This window comes from Anoplopoma fimbria, chromosome 16 (genome assembly GCF_027596085.1).
Source record: "Anoplopoma fimbria isolate UVic2021 breed Golden Eagle Sablefish chromosome 16, Afim_UVic_2022, whole genome shotgun sequence".
NCBI classification, from domain to species: domain Eukaryota; kingdom Metazoa; phylum Chordata; class Actinopteri; order Perciformes; family Anoplopomatidae; genus Anoplopoma; species Anoplopoma fimbria.
Window position 1 is genome coordinate 13,948,761 of NC_072464.1, and position 23,166 is coordinate 13,971,926.

At 42.0% G+C, this 23,166-nt stretch overlaps 3 protein-coding genes across 3 annotated transcripts in view; 2 read left to right on the forward strand and 1 right to left on the reverse strand.

The window, feature by feature from the left end:
* Positions 1-4,384, forward strand: part of LOC129104370 (bromodomain adjacent to zinc finger domain protein 2B) — a 45,396-nt gene extending 41,012 nt beyond the window's left edge. The window contains 9 exon segments of the mRNA XM_054615029.1: positions 83-238; positions 400-554; positions 738-943; positions 1,194-1,326; positions 2,079-2,225; positions 2,376-2,574; positions 2,577-2,664; positions 2,868-3,011; positions 3,105-4,384. Of these exon segments, the coding sequence (XP_054471004.1) occupies positions 83-238; positions 400-554; positions 738-943; positions 1,194-1,326; positions 2,079-2,225; positions 2,376-2,574; positions 2,577-2,664; positions 2,868-3,011; positions 3,105-3,252 (1,376 nt within the window). The 3' untranslated portion in view covers positions 3,253-4,384.
* Positions 4,385-5,290: 906 nt separating this feature from the next.
* On the forward strand, positions 5,291-18,238 carry LOC129104748 (WD repeat, SAM and U-box domain-containing protein 1-like). The gene is given in 12 exon segments (XM_054615575.1): positions 5,291-5,848; positions 5,851-5,869; positions 7,505-7,692; positions 8,318-8,404; positions 10,261-10,354; positions 10,819-10,852; positions 11,013-11,053; positions 11,427-11,533; positions 12,068-12,097; positions 14,621-14,797; positions 17,656-17,790; positions 17,868-18,238. Coding segments are annotated over 12 exon segments (1,464 nt in total). The 5' UTR covers positions 5,291-5,445; the 3' UTR covers positions 18,017-18,238.
* A 73-nt stretch (positions 18,239-18,311) lies between these two features.
* The window catches only part of tanc1b (tetratricopeptide repeat, ankyrin repeat and coiled-coil containing 1b), a 94,414-nt gene continuing 89,559 nt past the window's right edge, over positions 18,312-23,166 (reverse strand). Inside the window, 3 exon segments of the mRNA XM_054615001.1 lie at positions 18,312-21,153; positions 21,156-21,570; positions 21,682-21,782. Of these exon segments, the coding sequence (XP_054470976.1) occupies positions 19,921-21,153; positions 21,156-21,570; positions 21,682-21,782 (1,749 nt within the window). The 3' untranslated portion in view covers positions 18,312-19,920.

Below are 23,166 nucleotides of genomic sequence, written 5' to 3' on the forward strand. Positions count from 1 at the left end.
CTATGTTGCTGAAAATGAAAAAAAACAATTTTGTGACAAGTTTTTAAATTGTGCGTGTGTGTGTGTGTGTGTGTGTTGGCAGAGATGCTGTGTGGCTGGTGGAGGGTGGCAGACATGGAGGAACTGCACAGTCTGGTCAAGGCCCTCCATAGCCGAGGCATCAGAGAGAAGGCCCTGCAGAAACAGATCCAAAAACATATGGAGTTTACAAACCAGCTCTGTGCCAATAACAAAGATGGTTCGTCCACAATTTCCCCTGCTCCTTTTATGTCAAGAGTCAACAGACATGCAGTGATAGGAAAAAATATTATTTGCATTTCAGTCGCTTAACATTGCATATAATAAGTTTGCTTTCAGTAGGCAGTAGTTTGTAATTTCTGTTTGTATCTGTGGTGGCAGCGATTGATGTGGCAGAGCTGGAGAAGGGGGAGTTGAGTGAGGAGACGGTGGAGAGTTGGTGTGTGGAGGAGCAGGCCATGGAGGTGGACATCAGCCTGCTGCAGCAAGTCGAGGGTCTGGAGAGGAAAGTCATATCTGCCGGCCTGCAGGTCAAGGTATGCGCAAATGAGCATCTTACTCTTTCATCTTCATACAGCTCATATAGATAATAAAACACTGGTTTTATTCAAATTAATTTTCATGAGTTATTATCCAACGTATGCTTGTCCTTGACCAGTGTCCTCACTTTGTCTTGATGTTAATTAATGTGTCATCAAATGTAACAATGTCTCCCTCAGGGTTGGATGAATCCTGAGCCCCAGTCGGAGAGGGAGGATCTGGTCTACCATGAGCACAAGCTCTTCTCTTCCCCTGCTCCAGAAGAGAAAGGACAGAGAGAAACCAGCCAGGAGGAACACCCGTGCACCATGGTGCGACAGCACGACAATCCCCTTGATATAGCTGTCATCAGGCTGGCAGAGCTGGAGAGGAACATCGAGCGAAGGTACCTAGGGAGAAGAAGAACCTTTAAGTAGAACCTTTCAGATCAGACTGGATGATGTTACTGTACCTTGCACCACACCATCCTCTAGTGGTGATGGTGAGGGGAAGGTTCATCCCGCACAGATTCAATAGACTGCTTCTGAAAAAAGGGTCGATTGCTTTTACTTTTCATTGAGTTCAATAATGTTGCAGACTGTATATTTTTTTTGTACAGTTATGCTACAGTCTCACTTTCTGTGATCTCTAAACAGTGAGGAGGAGGTGGCACCGGGGATGAAGTTGTGGCGTAAAGCTCTCGGTGAAGTCCGCAGCTCGGCTCAGCTCTCACTCTGCCTTCAGCAGCTGCAGAAATCCATCGCCTGGGAACGATCCATCATGAAAGTGGTTAGTGACACACTCTCTCCCATAATCACAGATTTTTTTTATATCGTTCATCATACATAAATTTAAGCGCCATTTTTAGCTTTCACTTAAGATGCCCGTCTTTTTAAAGACCAATCTTTTAGGTTGCATGGCTTCTCATTCCATTTCATAAAATATCAAATGTACATATAGATACAACTGTATCAATTATTGGTTTATATATTTTTGAGTAATACTACTAATGATAATGATACATTTTATTTGTAAAGCGTTTTAAAAGGTACTCAAAGGCACTTTACATGGCGAAGACAGAAACAATAAAAGCAATAACCATATAAACAAGGCAGAGATTACATTATAACAGTAACATACAACAACAAGACAAACGCACTTAAAACTCATCTAATTAAATCTGCTTTCAACCTGTAATGCTAGTTATGTATGTTTGTCTTGTTGTTTTGTATATTACTGTTATGTCAGCTCTCTGCCTTGTTAAGTGCAAGTACATGAACCTCTTGAAAATCAAGAAATCAAAGATAACACAATAAATCTGCTCAGCAGGGTTGTTGTTAGACAAAAGGTAAAAAGAAAGGAAAGGTGTGTTAACAGCATCAATTTACAATACATCATTACGAGGCAGCAACATATCAGATTACAATCAGCAACATATAAACATCATTCTATGTTCCTGGCTGCAGTTAAATGCCTAAAACACTAGTTTTCATAGTGATGCATCTCACTTTGAATTAACGACTACACTTTGATGTTTCCAGCACTGCCAGCTCTGTCAAAAGGGTGATAATGAAGAACTGCTCTTACTCTGTGATGGCTGTGACAAAGGCTGCCACACTTACTGCCAGAAACCCAAGATCACTACAGTACCTGACGGCGACTGGTTTTGTCCCACTTGTGTAGCAAAGGTACACCAGCATGCCCTGGGTGTTATCAAAATAGATCAAACTGTCACACGATAACGTAGATGTATCACATGTACACATCCAGTTAATTGATTTGAATATTTCATGTTTTATGTGTCTCTTCACCATTCTCCTGTGTGTTTTGTCAATCAGGGTAGTGGTCAATCCCCCTGGAGTAGGAAGCAACAGAGCCGAACAGCTGGAGGAGGCAAGAAAGGCAGTGAGGTAAAACGAAACAGTAGGCCATCTGTGGTAGGAGAGCTCATCAAAGAAGAGGCTGCCAGCAGCAACAGCGTGCCAAAGAAAGGTACCAAGGAGTTGAAAAAGAGGAAAGGAGATGACTGCCCCCCTGCTCCCAGGCCAGTCACGGCAGCCCTGTCTCCTGTGTGAAAAAAGCCAAAACGGCCAAAGACAACAACACAAATGGGCTGACGATGAGCCGGTACGCATGAACATGTGCTCACTGCATGCATAGCAGCCTTTACTGTACCTCTTCTCATTCTCCTCTGGAAGTTATGAACATTTGACAAACAAAACATCCATTTTATCATGCAATTACATATCATACATAATCTGACATTGTTTCAAAAATGTTCTCTTAACTGGTGACACTAGATTGAAATGATATCCACTTGTTCTCTCCAGAGTGCTGCTGGCTGAGCTGGAGGCCCATCAGGACGCTTGGCCCTTCCTCACGCCCGTCAATCAGAAAGCCGTCCCCGGATACAGGAAGGTCATCAGGAGGCCCATGGACTTCTCCACCATCAGGGAAAAGCTCACCAACAACCAGTATGTGTGTCACAGTGTAGCTTTTTAAGTAGACATGTGGATGTTTTTTATGTGCATATAAATAAAAATTAAAACCTTTTCTAACCATTACAGGTACTTGAATTTGGAAACCTTCATCGTTGACGTGAACCTGGTTTTTGATAACTGTGAAAAATTTAACGAAGATGATTCCGAAATAGGACGAGCCGGCCACAGCATGAGGACATTTTTTGACAAACGATGGACTGATCTGCTGGAGTAACCGTTCGCAGTGTGGACTTTCAATGAAACTCTCTACATAGCAAACTTCATCTTTGGTGCTGGAGGCCTTCTCATCACCTGAGACACTAAATCAATAAATAAGTTATAATACCACTGACGTGCAATGTGATAGTCTCCTGCTGAGAAAACACACTTCATGGATTAATATCTTAAAGTGCAATACTGTTCTCTTTATCAGAATGCACTGACTCTTGGGCTCAATATTGTATTTGGGCCTTTCTACTTTGAGATATTTCAAAGTGGATAGGCCTTTTGCTTCTTTTTTTATCATCAGTACTTTAGTTTAGTGTATATGTGTGTATTTATTTTCTCAAGTATTTATGTTACAGTCAGTCTTTTCTAAAAACAAAAAAGCAGAACATGGCACACAGCTTTAAGAAAAAAAAATCTAAAGATTGTTTTATGAGCTATTGAACTAGCCAATCAAAAAAAAAAAAATTGTTTACAGCTCTTTGACTTTAGGGTGCCAGCAGTGCTACTGTTAATCTGTGAGTTCATTGTGTAAAATACCAGGAGGTATTACTATCACTATTTCAAGTCCTATTTCTAACATGTATAGTGTACATACAGTACAGTCTTGTTAACATATTGTTAATGCATAAGGATGATTGTAGCAATTCATATGTCTTATACTGTGCTCTGCCTGTACTGAATATCCACTCAAACACTGGTCTCCTCAGTATTGTAGTGCCTGACCTCTGACCTCTAAACAGTGTGTGGAGGAGTGCGCTTTTTTCTATCTCCTGTGTGTGTACTGTTTTTGTGTCCTGCACAATATACTGTAGGAAACCCTTACACAAAATGTAATATTCTGTAGAGCTTCTCCTCTGAAAACAGTCAATGTGGTGCATATAGTGTGATTCATTTCCAAGCGTTTCCTTCAACCAGTCTTGTCAGACATCTGGTGGACTGACGTAAAAACCTGCGGTGGGCTTGAATCCAGCTGTGAGTCACAGTGTCACGGTCCAGTGGAGACATCTCAAGACAGCTGAAGTCAGAAGACTTGAAGTAACTGTATTTTATTATGAATATTGTGAAATGAGTAGCGACTTTTGTGGGAATATTATTTTTGAATAGTGAGTGTGACACAGATCAAATAAACCTGTTTTTCAAAATAACAATTTTAGGCCCTCACTGTCTTCCCTTTTGATTCAGAGAGTCAAATTTTAATAATCTTGCAATTACTGAATAATAGATTTAATTTGAAACATTTGTTTGAAATGTGCTTAAATGGAGTTAATGCATTGTTTTGATTTGTAAATAGTGGAATGTCTCAAGTAATGCACGTATGTACAACTCTGGGGTACTTTAGTATTTCCATATTTTGATGCTTGATACTTCTATTCCACTTTAGGGGGAAATATTATACTTAACTCCACTACATTTATTTCACAGGTATACTGTAGTAATTTGGTACTTTGAAATTTAACTTTACACACAAAAAACACATTAAATATGCAGCAATGTTCTAGATAAAACTACCTAGCACAATAAAGTAGGAAAAATGAGCACCAACTCGACCAGCAATATCAAATGCTGCTGAATTCGTCAATAATTCTAATTCAATAATGTAAATACAGTACCAGTCAAAAGTTTGGACACACCTTCTCATTCAACTACTTTGAAGAATCTAAAATATAAAACATATTCTGGTTTGTTGAGCATTTGTTTATTTACCACATAATTCCATATGTGTTCCTTCATAGTTAGGATGTCTTCAATATTAATCTACAATGTAGAAAAAAAATTATAATAAAGAAAAACCATTGAATGAGAAGGTGTGTCCAAACTTTTGACTGGTACTGTATAACAGCGAAAAGAACTATACTGGATTATGAGTACTATTGAATTTAGCTGATAATACTTGAGTTAAGTTTTTTTTCCATGTTTTTACTGTAGAGTATATTTTATATTTAATTGCATTTACAGAAGAAAAAAAAATGGACTACGAACGTTGTGCAACTCAGAAAGAGTCACATGACTGAGAACAGCTGTGCGACTTTACAGGTGGACCCGGAAGTCCTAAATGAGAGAAACCGTCGACACCTGTGTTTGTATCACTGCTGTCACCACCAACTCTCCTCTCTCCTTTCTTGGGCGGAACATTTGGGCATTTTGCGCCACCTTGTGAGTGAACTCCTCCCTCGGTGGAGCCGTACACATCTGTCCAAAGATGGTGTCGCTCCTGCGCTCCCTCCGGCATCACGCAGACGAGGTCAGCTGTTGCGCTTTCTCTCCGGCTCTCCTCGCCACCTGCTCCGCGGATAAAACCCTCCGTGTGTACCAGACAGAGGACTTCCTGGAGCTTCCCTTCTCCCCGCTGTCGGGTCACGGCTACGGGGTCCACTGCTGCTGCTTCAGCGCGTGTGGCAGCTACCTGTTCAGCTGCTCCACCGACGGGTCCGCCCTCGTGTGGGCCGCGGGGACAGGTGAGGTGGCCGCGGCGCTGCAGCATCCGACCCGCAGTCCGCTCCGGGTGTGCGCGGTGTCACCGGGCTCCTCCTCCTCCTCCTCCTCCTCTTCCCCGCTGCTGCTGCTGGCCGGGGCCTGCGACGGCACCGTGGCCCTCTGGGACTTCCCTCCAAGACTTTACGCAGGTACCGTGTGACCCGACCAGGGGCGCCGAAAAGGGGGGTAAAGGAGACGGATTCTAGGGGCCCATGATGGAGGGGGCCCAGAGAGGCCCCTAATGATGATGAAATTATAATACAGAAAAAATAATGACACTAAGTTATTAACTAACATATAATCACACATGTTTTTTCACTGTCATGCTGTTCTTCTTTCACAAATATGGTAATGATAGTCAAAAATACCATTAAAATGCATAATTGTATGTAAAATAGCATCAAAAAATTTTGCCGCTGTGTTGGGGGCCCTGTAAAGATTCTTTTCATGGGGCCCAAAATCCCTAGCGGCGCCCTGGACCCGACGTCAACCATGTTCAACAGATTAAAGCTCCAACATGTTAGAGCAATCAAAGACGAGCTCATTGTAAGAGACAAGTATTTCAGCAATTGTTAAAGCAAGCACTTAACAACAGTTTAAACCTCTGTGAATCTTTTCTCATCTTAAGATAAGATAAGATAATCCTTTATTAGTTAAATTTACAGGTTTACAGCAGCATAGAGGATAGTGCAAACAAGAGACATAGTAAAAAAACAAGATCAAAATAACTATTATAAATAAGCAAATGAGCAATAAAAAAACAGTAAAGAATCCACAGTAACTTAAATATTATATATACAGACAGAAACTATTATAACTATTGTATTGCACAGTGTATTTGTATTGCAGAGGTTTTTTTAGTGTATTAAGTGACAGAAACTGGTGAAAAAGTGCCAATTATCATTTCTCAGAGCCCAATGCCACAGTCTTCAAATAGCTTGTTTTATCCAACCAGAATCAGTTTACCATAAAATAACACAAAATACCAAATTGATTATTTATAGTTGTTTGACTGGTAAACGATCTCACAACCTGAGATTGAAGGTTCTTTCTTAGACTTGGGAATTTGATACAAGAAGGCTTACTTGGTTACACCTCACTGCCTTTGTCATCAAATAGATTCATCACATAACATCCTGATTCTCACATTTAAATATGTTTCAAGTGATTATGTCATCAGAGCCCGACCACCAGTGAGAGAAGCACAGATAAAATGCTGAAAATGAATTATAGCAACATGTTTGGCAGAACATATTGTGCTCATTTGAAACCCTATTCTACAGGACATAGATTGTATGGTTCACAATAAGAAGCTAGTTGAAAAAAAAACAAGATTTTCTTGTCCATATAACATCTGTATCTCTATTTGACTGTCTCAAGCCTGGTTTGGTTATTCCTACATCAGGCTTAGTTTAGAATGAACTGAACTAATGTACTAAAGAAAGATCAGAGTTACTTCCCTCGCTGCTACATTAATGCAGGTTTAACAAAAGAGAAACTTAATGAACTCAACCAGCTGGACAACTTATTGTCTTGTGAAATATGTTGATGAAGCTGTCTTCATCAAAGGATTACAACTTTTACAAGCACCCTCAAGGCTCTGAAAGGTGGTTTAAATTAATCTTGCGAAACTCTGTCCAGCTCTCTATAGCTTCATCTAAATTTTAAGCTAAAGTTTAAGCCGGGATCAATAAAGTCCTGCTCCTTGTTTGTTTCACACCCTTTGAAGTTAACCCTGCTGTGAATAACAACCCAGTGTGCTTATCCAACGTTGTCTTTTAAAGGTGCCGTGCAGTGAGCGAGGCCAGTGTTGTTGCCTGCTGCTTCTCTCCCTGTGGCCAGATGTTTGTGACCGGCTGCACCGGCGGAGACCTCAAACTGTGGGACACGGACATCAACCTCCTGCATGCTGAGAAGGACGCCCACGACCTGGGAGTCACCTGCTGCAGCTTTGCACCGCAGTTTATAATCAGTGAGTTCTTAGTGTTTAAAACGTCAGTTCACCTAAAACAACAAGAAATAATCACTTTTAAATAGTGGTGTCTAGACGTGCGGGTAGTTAGTTTTGTTTGTTGATGCTTTGAAAGGTTTATTTTGAAGTCATTTATCAAGCAAAATGCCAAACATATGCTCTTTTCTTTAATCTGTTTCATGTCCATTGATGATTTTTCCTGCTGTTAACCATTGTAAACAGAAAATAGTTCTAGTTATTCAACTGATATTCACAGTATTTGGGATTTGGGGTGAACTAATCATTTAGTTTGTAACAGAAAAAAACAGTTTATATTTCAGTTTTGGCCTGTTTTGACAGTTAGAAGTAACTTGAAAGTAAGCGGTTGCATTTTATCCTTGAATCAAACATTACATGTACATTTGCCACTTTTGGTGAATAAAAAGCATATTTTTGTTATCGAAATCTCCCTTTAATCCAAACACTACATTTATGCCCCATACAGTGTAAAAGATGCTTGCTTGGTGCTGTAACACTTCACAAACCGTCCGTCAAATTATATTTTTTCTTCCTTTGTTATTAAAGTCAGTCGAGCATAAACATTCAGAAAGAGGGAATGTGGCTGTTTTTTTTGTTTGTTCTGCAGATGGCTGCTGTGTGGAGTTTCGACTGGCCTCCTGTGGACAAGACAGCCGGCTGAAAATACGGATTGTTTCCCAGCGTGAAGGTGCAGGTAGGCCGACCCCTCTGCATGCTTCCTCAACTGAAAGCTCTCTCACTCCATCTTCCATGAGAGAGAGAGAGAGAGAGAGAGAGAGAGAGAGAGAGAGAGAGAGAGAGAGAGAGAGAGAGAGAGAGAGAGAGAGAGAGAGAGAGAGAGAGAGAGAGAGAGGCGGGGGACAGAGACAGAGAGAACCTGCTGACTGCTTTAACCTTGAAACCGCTCAGCTGAATAGAGGAATTTTATTAGTGCGTGGAATAAATCAGCTGCAGACCGACTCATTAATAATGGATCACTTTAAGACATTCTGCTGAAATACAGCAGCTGCAGTGTGTGTGTGTGTGTGTGTGTGTGTGTGTGTGTGTGTGTGTGTGTGTGTGTGTGTGTGTGTGTGTGTGTGTGTGTGTGTGTGTGGAGATGAGTTGAAGAGGAAATCAGGTGCAGACATTATATCCACTCACTCATTCATATCTTGACAGTAGGACATGAACATTTCTTGTATGTTCATACGTTGAGTAAACAGCCCGCGGACTGTATTTTTGTTAGTGTGTGAACATGCCATGTTGTTAGCTCCTAAGTAGTGTTGCCGTGGTAACGACTGTTTCTAGGGAGGATGCGATGTGTCCCACGTGATGACCCACTGCAATCCATGGGGATTTTTCATCTTGTAGAAAGACACAGAACAGTGTCTGTTCTCGTTTCATGTCTTTCTTATTTTTCATATTCTCTGGAGGAGCTTCCAACGAGCCCGTCTTCCTGAAATGTGCATCTATCTTGTCTTTTGAAGAAAATTGCATGCTTTAACTCCTCTTCAGCTGTTTTACCAGAAAAAGTGTAGATCATGCAGGGAAGAAAGGGGCCAATTTTGAATCTGGGATTGCCGTCTGTATGGAGCATTTTTTCTTGTCCGGCCTTACTTTATGTTTGCAGCCTCATATTTTTATGCTTCCATATAAAAAAGAAATGGTCTTCTTTGAGCAAATTTCACATGTTGTCAGTTTTGCAGCTTTTTCCTTTCACCCAGCAGCATACCTCTCAATCATACATCTCATTTCATTCCTATTCTCAAGTGTGCAGTTAGATTTTGTCAGGTTTGATAATAAGTTTTGTTTTTTGTCCTTACTGAGAGGTACAGGTGCTTCACATCACATCATGAATATGCATGCAAATAACAAATTAAGCTCCCACAGAACCTGAAAACACACAATTTTTATTATAATGGAAAAGAGGGAGGTTTAATTTAATACATGTGTATTTACAGGCTGACAATTTAAAAGCTGATACAGACCAGTTGTTTTCGGCACATGAGTACAGAGTAATAATTCATTGTGCAATAATCCTCAGTGTCTCTGGATCTTAAACTGTGCAAGTCTCAGGTTTATTGCCAAAAAGAAAATATTCTGTTCCCAAGCAGCTGTCAGCAGGTGGCACAGCTTCAAACCATCAAGAGGGAAGAGAGTTTTGACAAAACTTTGTGTGTGTGTGTGTGTGTGTGTGTGTGTGTGTGTGTGTGTGTGTGTGTGTGTGTGTGTGTGTGTGTGTGTGTGTGTGTGTGTGTGTGTGTGTGTGTGTGTGTGTGTGTGTGTGTGTGTGAGAAAGTAAGTACTTAAACAGATTTACTGTGTGTGTGTGTGTTCCCAACTTTGGTTACCTTTGGAGACACATTTCAGACTAAATATCAGTTAACTGAGGACGGCTTGGGGGCAAAAGCCACATCCCCATTGGGAAATAGCTGATTTTGGGATCAGTGGTAAAGGTTAAGGGGAGGCAAGTAGGGGTTGGTTAAAATCTCCAGGAAATGAGTGTAAGTCAATGTGATGTCCAGGACTGTGAGCTTAGTAAACATGTGTGTGTTGTTTACCCCTCAGCCTGTGTCATGAAGTTGCTGCACACTCTCACCAGCCAAACGGCTCCAGTTCTGTCCTGTGCCTTCTCTTCTGATGGACAGCTGCTTGTTTCGGGGTACGGCACACATCACATCACATCACCACACACACACAAACACACACACATAAATATCTTATCTTCATACGTGTGAGCAGAGCTAATAAACACCTCCTGTGTTTCCAACTGAATATTGGCTTATTATTTATTATTTGCTGTTAAATCATATGCTCATTTGGGACGAATTAAGTTTAAATGAATCCCACCCCTATGTTTTAAGTGCTCCTTTTTTCTGTGCTGTAAACAGCAGATGCCACTGCTGAGCACTGATCGTGCTGTTCCCTCAGCAGGCCACAGGAGGAGTGTATTTTGTTGTGTTTAACCTTCTGTTTGCATCTTTCTGCTATTTCTGAACAAACATACTGAAGGCTGATCTGTGCTCTGTTTGTAGCTCGTAAACATTTTAACCATATTCTTCAATTCTGTAATGCAAAGGCGTGTTTATGGATTCTGCAAACAACTTTACTCTAATTATTCAACAGTTCAGTGGATAAAAGTGTTGCGATATATGATGCGGTAAGTAAAGCACAAAAAACACTTACAAAACATAGTGTTTTTTTAGGTTTGGCTTTGCTGCTTCAGTTAACTACTTTCTAAATAATTTATCCAACCACTATAAACACAGAGATCCCAATCGTTCCTGTTCTGTCCCTGTGTGTTTGTTCTCTGTTTACAGAACCTGGGAACTCTGCTCCACACTTTGAAACAGCATGACAGGTAAAAGACCTGACCTCCCGCAGCTATGCAATCTCTGCAGCTATCAGACAAACAGCAAAAGAGTTTCTGATCAAAACGTGTGATTTTTGCCTGATTAGTTTTTCCCAGAAGCACTGGGTGCAGTGATGCAATAGTGTATTCTCCTGCGCTGCTTTTCAGACAGTCATTGAGGTGGCACCGCAGGTGGACACCAGCAGAGCCCTTTGAAGGGCTTGAAAGGATTTAAGATACATTATGATCTAAAACTGGAATTTATTATATATTTTATTAAGGGTAGATGGAAGCTGACTTTTAAAGCCGATCTCTTCCTGTGCCAATTTCAGTCTGTCATACACACCCTTTACATTTCTGCTCCTCTCCATCCTCCCTGCAGGTATGTGACGGCTGTTGCTCTGTCTCCCACCATGCCGTGGATTGCAACCGGCTCCATGGACCGAACCGTAAACGTGTGGAGAATAGGAGATGAAGTCAGCAGAACTGGTAAATACTTAACAGGGAATTGTTTAGTTTGGCGCCTTCAAAATGCACAATCACTCCTCCTTTTTAACAGACTGTTAGCAGTGGTTTCAAAGCCCAGGAGGCATTTGGAGCTCCAAAGCTTCCCTAGAGAGTGTTTTGGGAAATATCCAGCAGGAGAAGCTCCATTACATGTGTATTGCTGTCTGGCTGCAGTGTCTAGAGGAGGAATTGTGATTGATGTTTATTGGTGCAGCAGGGCAAAGTACCACTGAGCCTCAGAGAGTTGCTGTGAGGGTTCCAAACCAACATGAAAGAAAACATTTCGAATAGTAAATGAAAAGGTGCAATCGTTAGACATCTGGAGGCCTTGAAGCTTCATCAGGGCAGCTTCCCATCTGCCATTAGTCAGGTTGATGTTGACAAAGCAAATTCCATCTCAATGAAGATCTGCCTTTTGTATGCCTCTACCGCCTCCTCTCTCTCTCATTTCCTTTAATCTTCGTTCTTTCTTTCTTTTCACATATTAAAGTTATTCTCTTTTATGTTTTCCTGCAGCGGCTGAATCAAGGAAGACTGTGTGCCAAGGTAAACAGATGCTTTACTCTGTTTTTCCCCTAAAAATCTTTAGTTATTCACAGCACTCTGAGCTAAAAAAACATTGTGTTTATCATGTTTCTATAGTAAGAGAAACCCAAATGTGCCTTTGTGAAGCTAATGGGGATCCTAAAAATGTATATGAAAAAAACAACCACCTGGCTTTAAAGGATAAAGCTGGCATAATTCAATATTTTTCTTAATGGCAGATAATCCCATTTAAAGACTAAAACAACAATGTGTTTGTCCGTCTCATAACACCTTCCCAAGTTCATTCGTTCCTGCTGAATTGTTAAAAATGCATCAGAAAGATATACAGTTTCATTTTCAAAACACGGTCAGTCATTTCTTAAAACATATGGGCACAGTAGGCGTTAGCTAGCGGAGTGACTCTGGTTGGTGCAGCCGTTCTCTTCCTTCTCAGAAAAATAATAATTTGGCTGTCTGACTAAATATTGCAAAACAAATGACATTCCCATCAGCCACAGCTGTACTCCATGATTAGTCCTTATAAGCAAATCTTAAAATGCTTAATTAAGATGGCGGTTAACATAATATTTGCTAAACATTAGCATGTTAGCATTGTCACTGTGAGCATAGCGTGCTAATGTAAGCACCTAACTCAAAGTTCTGCTGAGCCAAAGTGGAGCTACACAGAGCAGCTAGCTGTAGACTCTTTAGGCAAGTTTAGCACCTTTTAAAGTGCTTTATATAAGACAAGCATCAAGACAAAATGAAAAGGCACTTGAATAACATTTTAAAGATAAGCTAAAATGGAACAAAACTGAATAAAAAATACAGTGCAGTGGAAGATGTGACTTTAAACAACCCAAACACATCCATAGTCCAACCACACAGTCTTTTTCATGTTGATTAATTAGACCTTCCTTCACCCTCATGTAAGTTCTGTTGTGAGACAACCTACCGAGTTATCATTCTCATTAGTGTGGTCAAGTGATTCCCAATAGATCTCCAGCTAGCATCAACCTGAGTAAAAGTCTAATCAGCCAGAGTGATTGGGAAACACCTGTGTTCATGGGCAGCGTTAGCGCAATAAACAAAGTTAAAGATGAATTTGATTGATAGCATTATTTTGAAACATTTTCTATAGATTTCACAATAATATCGTTATCAGCGTTATTTTTGCAGTGCAAATGTAATGTGATTTTTGGAAACTAATGGAGGTCTACGGCAATACTTGTTAGAAGAAACAGCTTATTCTTGTTTTTTTGTCTTTTCATGGGATTTGTTGACAATAAGAAAAATAGACCATCTCCAGGGTTGTCCTGTGTAAAGGGGATCATTAAGAAACCCCAGTGTAGACAAAGAACACGCTGGAGAGATTATGTAGCTCATCTGGCTTGCGAATGCCTCGAAATCCTCGAGGAGGAGACAGAAAACGTTTCTGTTGAGAGGGACGTCTGGAATATTGAGCTTAACACGCTGCCACCATGACCCGACCCCGGATAAGCGGCAGAAAAATGGATGGATAGATGATGAAGAGAGCCTCATATGTGCATCTGTCCATGTAATTAAACTCTGCAGGCTGAGCAGTCCCAGTCTGCAGTAAGGCTCTGTGAGGGTTTCATGCTTTTGGCACAGTGATGCCATGACTCAGACTCCTAGACTGGGAGACTCCACACTCCAGGGCTGCAGAGAGGAGGTGGTGTTACTCCGCTCACTGTGGTGCAGAACCAATAAGTGGATATTTCCACTCAGTTTATCTGTGCTTGGGGCATGAGTTATGATGGCAAAGTTTTACTCTAGCCAGTACTGCGTCTTTAGTGCTAATGTTAGCATGCTAACCTGTTCAAACTAAGATGGTAAACATGAAAGTAAAGATGCTAAACACATCATGTTAGCATATTGAACAGTAGTATCCAGAAGCAAATCCTAACCTCTAGATCAGCTGTCATGCCATTCCACATCCTACAAAAAGAAGATTGGACATGTCACATTTTGAGTGATGAGTGTCTTTTTTTTTAGGAAAATATGCATTGATTATGATTTTTTTTTCTTGGCTAGCAGTGGTAGGAGAGGGGATGGACCTAACATGTGGTTAGCGTGGTAATGAGCAACACCTCCCGGGCTTCAGGGTTATCCTTGACAAAGATAATGACGGGCGATGGGGACCACGAGGCTGCTGCAAGGTGTCATTTACGGGGCCGGCACACAGCAGGCCAGTTTGTCTCTGGGACTCGTATGATAGATGATGACCGCTCACTCACACAGTGTCGTGTGAAGGTTGATGAGCTGCATGCTGGCACAATCTGAAGTAACACAACCCTGGGATTGACTTTTTTTTCTTTGGTAGATCACATGCTTTTATGCGAGTCAGGGATCTGTGTGCAGGAATGTAATTGTCACTCCCACTTCAGCACAAAGGGAGTGTGTCCTTTTCTGTGGAGTGTGAGAGAAATAATTTGTTAACATCAGATAAGTTTTGTTCCAGGAGATGAGGGGGGTTGTTATAATAGCAGGGCACTCGCTCCCTTCCTGTTGTGCGTTTTGCAGGAAGGAAGTTGCCGGGTCACTCCAGGCTGCTGGTTGCTGATTGGTCGGAGGAGGATGTGCAGACTTGGTTGTGCGAGGAAGGACTGCAGGAGCTCGTCAGCATCTTTAAAGCCAACAACATCGATGGAGCAGAGCTCAACCAGATGAACAAGGAAACAGCAGCAGAGCTGGGAATTGGTGAGGATGGAATATAAAACACAATCATGCACATTAGTGTAAAGCACACACACGCACACGCACACACACACACACACACACACACACACACACACACACACACACACACACACACACACACACACACACACACGCACACGCACGCACACACACACACAGGGACCGTGTGACTCTGTGTTTCTGTGGGGATTTACTGTTTGATCCTAAAACATGACAAGCTTCAATTGGATGGCATAATATAAGCCGCTTCCTATTTTTTTTATTGATGTTCTGATTTATTTTTTCTCCACTCACAACTCTTCCCCAAACAGTGATCTGATTTAGGGACGTGGAGCTGCAACGTTTCTATCTGCTTATACAATCACAGATCCCGCTGTGAGGACAGAACCCCACGGGATGACCTTTACGTCACAAACAATGATAATCCCTCTGAAAACAAGATTAGTCCATCCAGGGTCGTCCAAGGTCTCCGTGTGGAGAGTCACTGTCCGAACTGCAGCCAGAAGGCAACTGTAGACACCAATGTTAGAGCAGCATAGTACAGAAGCTAACAATTTATAGACACAAGCATCAAACTAATGAAATATATGTTAATCCATAACTTTTAGAAGTATTTCAGGTGGATTTTCTTACCTTCAGACAACGCTAGTCCAGCTGTTTCCCTCTGTTTCCAGTGTTTATCCTAAGAAAGCTGACTGCTGGCTCCAGCTTCAGTCTCCATATGTTTATCTGTTAGTTAGCAGGAAAACAGAGTGCAAATAAAGTTGGTAGAAAGTTGAGCTATTGGCCAAGGAACAAGTGGTGAGTTTTTGGAGCTGATAGCGCCATCATGTGGTGTTAATATGTTAAAATTGTAAACATCCTCACTGAAGATTATAACCTAATTGTTTTCCGTTGAACAGACTTTGATGATTGTTAACTTTGTATTTCGTCTCCTTGATATGTGTGCTTTCTAGGTAATATTTCAGCACTGGTACTTTCAGCTCAGCAAATCTTAAATTCTTATTTTCCCCACACAGTTTTGAGGAGAACTTAGCAGTCATGAATGCATGAATGCCATAATGCCCAGAAAAGCTGTCCTTACTCTGATTAGCCTTCTGGCTATTGTTGTGTTTGCTTTAATTGGACAGCAGTAGACACAGTTAAAAAACAACAGTAAAGCCGACTTCCCTCGCATGCTGTTCAGTTATGCAAAGCTTGTCCTATGGACCGAGCATCTCTTTTCCATGTGTTTAGTATGGAGGACAGCTCTCATCATTACCACAGCATGATGACGGAGGAAACAGCAGATTGCCACATTTCCTGCCCTTTTTGTGCTGTGCAACCAACAACTATCATTTTCCATGCATGCTGTTTGTGTAGAATGAGTGTGCGTGCATAGACACACACTTACTTATACAGACACACACAGAAAATTTGATTCCAGCTCACTTTACTTAATGAAATATTCATGAATCTTTGAGTGGTGGGGGGGGTCCTCTCGATTATAATTCAGTGTGTCTCTGTGGAGACAGTCTCATTCTGCAGTTTTGTTGTAGCGTCCCATCAAATTATCAATCTAAATGTAAAGTGGACCGTATAGTACTAATGGCTTAAGCCCTATGAAATATGTGGGAACTTATGGAAACCTTAAATCTTATAGAGCTGTTAAGTGCCGTTTTTCTATCCAAGAGTCATTTATGGGAGGATTTGATGGATTTAATAGGTTCGACGTGTCTTATCGGGAGAAGACTTTTGATTGAGCAACATCATTTTTCCCGTAGGATTCAACGTATATACGATAGTGAGGGCAAGCTTCCACTACTGCATCGGCCTGTTTTACTTTAAACTTTAAAGCAGGAGGTGGCCACAGTCTTTGTAATGTCTACTTGAATGCTTTTCTACTCTGTGGATGAGTGCAACATGAAGACGGACTCACAACATGTCATTTGCTGCAGAAAGAGAAGAATCTAGACCTCAGCCCAGAGAAGCTGATTGTGAAAGTTTCTTTGGTTTGTTTGAGGCTGATAGGGTCCAGGATCAAATTTCTTCAGAACATAGTGCGAAAAACTTCGAATTTCTCTTAAATGATATTGCTAATATACTTGCAATATTGCAAGTATCATAGAAATAGAATGAAATATAAACGGGGAAGTCGATGGAATAGTGTGATAGGAGGGATTCTCTTAACATTTCCTGTCTCAATATAATTGTTAAACTGCCGTCTGAAATAATGTAAGTTGTGCGTAAAAACAATATATTTGTTACAAGATCTCTTCAGGATTTAAAAAAAGCTGGTCATAAAACATGTTGCTGCAGATGCTCTCATTCACTGTATCTCTGTCTGCCCCTATACACACACACGCACACATCACTAATCATGAGCTGCTGTAAAAGTCAGTGGGCAGAGACGTGCAGGGTCATTTTATCCTCTCTTGACCCTTTTTTCAAATATTTTTTTTAATAATAATAATGACAGATGTTCACTTTTAAACCACAACCCACACAAACTCCTCTGGGGAGACACCTTGCCTGAGCTGTGTGGCGATCATCACACAGTAAACATGTCTGGCTCTTTGTGTCTCGGCACAGATTGATTGAGCGGAAGTCCAGATTTATTCCTGCCTTTGTTTTTATCTTAGAGACCAGAGGGAGGACAAATACAGTCTGCCAAGTGCCGATCACTGATTCTGTTCAACAGAAAAAAAACCCTGATGCATCTTAGTGGAAAAACATTAAACATTAAATAGATTAGAGCTTTGATCATAAATGAATGGATACATATAATCTTTGCATCACTAAGTTGTAAGCATTACAAGACATTGCAGTGCGTGTGATGTAATTTACCAGATGTTCTGAGCAGTCTGTTGGTTTCTCAGAGTCCTTTGGCCTCCGCGGTCGTCTCCTGAGGAAAATCGAGGCCTTGAAGGCAGAGCAGAGCGGCTCAGATGCTCCAGATGAGTTTATGTGTCCGATCACCAGAGAGCTGATGAAGGATCCAGTCATTGCTGCAGGTGAGACAACAAAATGCTAAAAACCTGTCCAATGTCTCAGCGTATATAAGAAGTCACAACGTGTGTCTACTCCACAGATGGGTATTCCTATGAGCGAGAATCCATCGAGAGCTGGATCAGCAAAAACAAAACCAGCCCCATGACAAACCTGCTCCTACAGACCACGCTGCTAACCCCCAACAGATCTCTGAAGATGGCAATAACACGATGGAAGACGAGCCAGTAGACGGCAGATGATTTCAAGCTTGTTTGAAAACTTAACAGGTGCTTTATCATCATATTGGACCTGCTCATCTGATAAGAAATGCTCTTGTAATCATTAAGTTATTACTAATAATAAAGATTTGTTCAAGGTGCAACTTAGTACAGTAAAGAGTCCTGTTAAGCCAAATGTCTTCATACCTGCTAATTGTAAGGCTTTATACTGTATATTTGAAGATACCATCACTTTAAGCAACACTGTGACTGAATTGTAAATGAATTAAAAAATGTAAAGTTTATTTCGGGGACAATAAAGAAAAGCCTCAATCTAATCAATACAGTCAGTGCTGCTGCTAAAGCTACACTGTAGTTACTGTAGATCAGATATGAACATCAGGCAGTGGCTAATGTTAGCCAATGGTATCAAGCTTTACATAGACATTGATCACTTTGTTGACCATGATCCTTCTCTACTTTTGCTACCATTGCACTACATTTTAGCATTTCACAGTTAATCCCAAATGGAAAAAGTAAAAAGCAAACACTGAAATGAATGGAAATGAATGTGCCATTGTCCTGTAACAGCCATTTGTAGTCACAGAGGAATCAGTTAAGCAAATCTTAGTCCCGCTTTATTGATCTTTTTTGGCAGAAACCAAACAGCTGTATAATATTTATACTCCTCTCATGATCATCATTAAGTCCTCTTAGCTTGGACAGACCTGTGTTTCAGAATAAAAGTCAGCAGACCTGTTCGTTTTCTCCTCAGTGGGTCTTTATTTTTCTCTCTCCCATGGTGGCTATGGCAGTAATGTTCTATTACAGTATGTGATCACAGCTAATAAAGCTCACAATACTGAAAACATGGCAACAATTGCATTTAACGTACATATTAAAATAGAGCTGATGGCACTGCGCCCCGAAACCATTTCTGTTTTTATAGATTTTTTTTTAACTCTGTAATATAAACTGCAATTGTAGCATACACTTAAACTCAACGGTATTGAGAATCATTAAATGTCTTATTAGCTGTGCAAAAATAACTATATAAAATATATTGCTTTAACAATTAACGAAGCCATTGGCGCTGTAAATAAATTAAACTAGACAGCAACAACAAGCAGATACAGAAAGGATTTCAATTCAATGTTAATGGTGATTTATATAATGTACAAACACATTTAACAAATGTTTTTTTTAGAACCTTTAACACCTTTTAAACAACATTGTGCATAAAACTCAAAATACACAAGTCTCAATCTGTCAATACACTTAACATAGATCTTCACTGAAAAGAAGGAAAAATACATATTTATATAATATACACAGGAGGATCTATAACATCCTCCTTAAAACACAGGAATGCCCGTCCTTCTACACTTTCTTACACCTTCACTGAGTACTCTTCTCTTCCTTATTTCTCTTCTCTCAGCACCATGGACGTGATGAACACAGTTCAAACCCCATTTCCCTCTCCCTAAACTGTTCTGTAATAACATTATGCGGTATCTGAATATGTCGTTTAAGCACTTGAGCGGCCTAAGTGTGTATAAAGTGCTCACTGTCACCGTTGCGTTGATGAGGACTGTACACTACATGTCCAAATACTTCCTTCAGTGCAATGTCTCCAGCTTGGCTGAATGACGGCCGACATGTTTTCATGTAACAGAAGCACACAGCCACAAGCGACAGGTCGGGAGGAAAAAAAAAATAAAAAATCCGGAGCGTTCAGTACACCGCCTGCAGTCTGTATTCACACAGGAAAACAAACAGCTTGCAAACTGCTCCTCACACGGCTTAAAAGAGAGACTATTCTGTTTGGGGTTGGTTAAAAAGAAAATGAAACAACTCCTCTCTTGAGATTTTTTTGAGATTTTTTTTGCTTGTTTGTGTGCGTTGTGGACTGTACGAAAGATAAAACAAACATCTCTACACATTTGACTCTATAAACGATCGCTTTGGTTTCATTGAAGCTACGTGATTGGCAGGATTATCTCGCGCTAGGCCGGGCTGCTTGGGTTTACTGTCCATGAACGGGTGCTGCAACGCCAGTGCTGGCTTGGACTCTTTGTAACAGTTGGCGGCTTGGCAGAACTTCTCTGTGAAATCCTTGGCGTGCATGCCGTTCTGTAAGCTACTCATTGCCATAGCACCCTGAGGTGGTGGAGGTTTGTGCTGCTCCTGGTAAGTGCTCACTGTTTTGGCGTAAGGCAGCTCGCAATCGACGGGCAGCAGGCCCATCGCTGACATGTTGTGACACACCAGACCGTCGGACGAGTGGTTCAGCCAGCTGCGGCCCGCGGACTGCAGACTCGGGTAACTTTGCAAACCGTGGTGCTGCTGCTGGATCTGCTGCTGCTGGATCTGCTGGATCTGCTGCTGCTGCTGCTGCTGTTGGAGCTGTTGGTGAAAGCGGGCCGTCTTGTCAGTTATGCCCATGAAGGGTCTGGGTTTGTACTCTGCTGCAGAACCGGCCTGTTGGCTGTGCTTTGTTTTGTCAGAGATCTTGGTGCGGACATCGGGTCCCAGCTTGCCGCTGTCCGACAGACTGCTGCTGGACGCCAGGCTACTGGTGGAGCTGGACACGCGCATGCTGCTGCTGCTGCCTCCTCCTCCTCCCTGTGATCCTATTGCACCTATCATCCCTTCGTTTCCCAGGTCAGCGTGGTTCCCCTGAGGTCCGGGACCGGAGCAGGCCAAACCGTCCAGGGAGGACGCAGAGTGGACGGACAGCCTGTCTTGCCCCTGACCCCTGGAGCTGCTGCAGGATGAGTAGGAAACCTGGGAGGAATGAAGGCTCTCGATTTCACAGCTGTGACCCGTGGAGGTGGAGGCGGCCGCCAGCGACACGCGGTTCCCGTATACGGGCTCGTCATCCGGGGTCGGCAGAGGGCTGATGTCGATGCCTGGTCCCGGCTTCAGCACACTGGACATGTGTCGGCTCGGTAATGGACTGGAGGGAGCGTACTGAGATTTGGCCCCTCCCACGCGGCCCCCCATGGCTCCTCCCCCGACCTGCATTGAGCTCATGTGCTGGTTGGTCTTGACTATCTGGGCTTGCTTGGTTGGCTGCAGGACCAGGCCCTGTTGGGCCAGCGCCTCCCGGTGCTCTCGGATGTACCGGTGGGGGGGCAGCCTGCCGGGGCCTGGGGGGAGCTGGGGCTCAGACTCTGACTCTGATGGGCCAAACTGTTGCTGACAGGCTCAGAGGGTAACACTCTGTTGTAGGAATAACTGTTCTGTGACCAGCAGGGTTCAGCTGTTCTGTCGTGCAGCGAGGCCGCCTCCTCCTCTTCCTCTTCCTCCTCCTCTTCCTCCAGGATGTCTCTTTGTCCTTCCACGCTCCTGGCAACGCTGTGCTCTGAAGGCTCCTCCTGTCCTTCGTCTTGCTCCTGGTCAGACCCGTGGTTTCCAGAAGCCTGGCTGGAAGCAGCTGCAGCCCCGGCGACTCCTTTAATCTGAGTGCGCTGCATCTGTTTAAACTCGTCTTCCACTCGGGCCAGCAAACGACGGATTTCCCGGTTATTGGGGCAGAGCTTGGCTGCTTCGTGCAGGTCAGCCAGGGCCGCCGTAAACTGCCTGTGGATCGGAGAAAAGAATGAAGAGAAACATTGTTACCGGATCCAGACTACATAATTCACCACCAATAATAACCGCAGGAGCTAGACTGGAACTGTGTTAATAGTTTACCTGCTGCTTCTTTTAGCTCTTGCTCGGGCGTAGTAGGCCTCATAGGATTTGGGTTTCAGCTCCAGTGCTTTTGTTGCAAACTCCTCAGCCATCCCAAAATCCTACAAGAGGAGCAGAATCAATAAATGACTTAGCCAGATGATATTTAAGCTCAATTTCAGTCACAGAAATACACGTTTTGTCCTTGTTGCTTGTTTTATTTATCGCTTTGAGGAGATAACAATATTTTTAAATTAAGTAATGACAGTATTTAACCCATGCTACATCTCTCCAGCAGTTTTGCTCTCTGTATAAACTGTTAAAATACCTGGAAGGCATCCCGGGTACTGTTACTCTAGAAACACACAACAGACAACCTCATGGTGTCCGTTTCCCCCTAATCGCCCTCTATCTTTTGAGATGTAATCACATCATCAGCTGGTTCGCTACAAAAGTCTTCCTGCTAGATTTGTAACTAAGACTAGACTAAGACTTGTGTAAACAAACTTTTATGAAGAGCTTTTCTGAGGAAACAATTGTGCAGAAAATCAAAGACAGAACAGCTTAAAGTTTTCTTCAGTCTTAGAGATTTATTTAAGCTGTTCTGTCTTTGATTTTCTGCACAATTGTTTTCTCAGAAAAGCTCTTCATAAAACTATTAGAGAAGAAAAGTTTTCTTCAGTCTTTTTCAAAATGTCCAGTCCTTCTCTAATAGTTATTAATTCATAATTTGGTAAAATCTCATCTCTGTTCTCGGCACAGAAACTCTGGCTGAGTGAGCAGACAGGCCGGCACAGGCAGGAATTGAGTTTGTTTCACATGAAGATTTGAGTCCACTGCCCAGTGCGCTTGTAGCTTCCTCCCCACCTCCTCCCTGCTACCATCTGAACACTAACAAGCTTCCCCTGCCCACGCATGCTCAACTCATTACACAAGCTGGAGTCCTACTCACTGATTTATCTTTGCCTAAAACATTTCTAAACAATCTGAAATACTTCTCAGAAACTAAAGTTGATTTGCCTCATCAGCTGCAGTTTTTTTTTAATCAAACGAAGAACACTCTATAAAGTAACTGTGAACTTTGAAGGAAAGAAAGGGGAGGAGATCTGAACTCAAACATAGCGGCAGATGTTTGGTGATCAGTTAGAGACCCAGTGGGCAAATTAACACAACAAAATCTTCCACAGGTATTATTATACATCAGTTTAACTGAAAGAAATGGGACTCGTGGTTGACAACTATTGTTGGAAGTGTAAATGTGAAAGAAAGACTTAGTTTATGTGAGAATTTTCTTTAGTTTCTCCTTTTATGGAAGCAAGTAAGTATCAGCGAGTGGTTGCATAGGCCACTGATGGAATCTCCCCAGCTGTGCTTATAAGGAGACCGGTCTGTCCTACCACCAGGTATAACTTAACAAAATGTTTGACTTGCACTAGCAGGCTTTATTGCTGCTTTAAGGATTGTTCTCTACCATTTGAAGATCTAGACAAAAAAATTGGTCTTGCT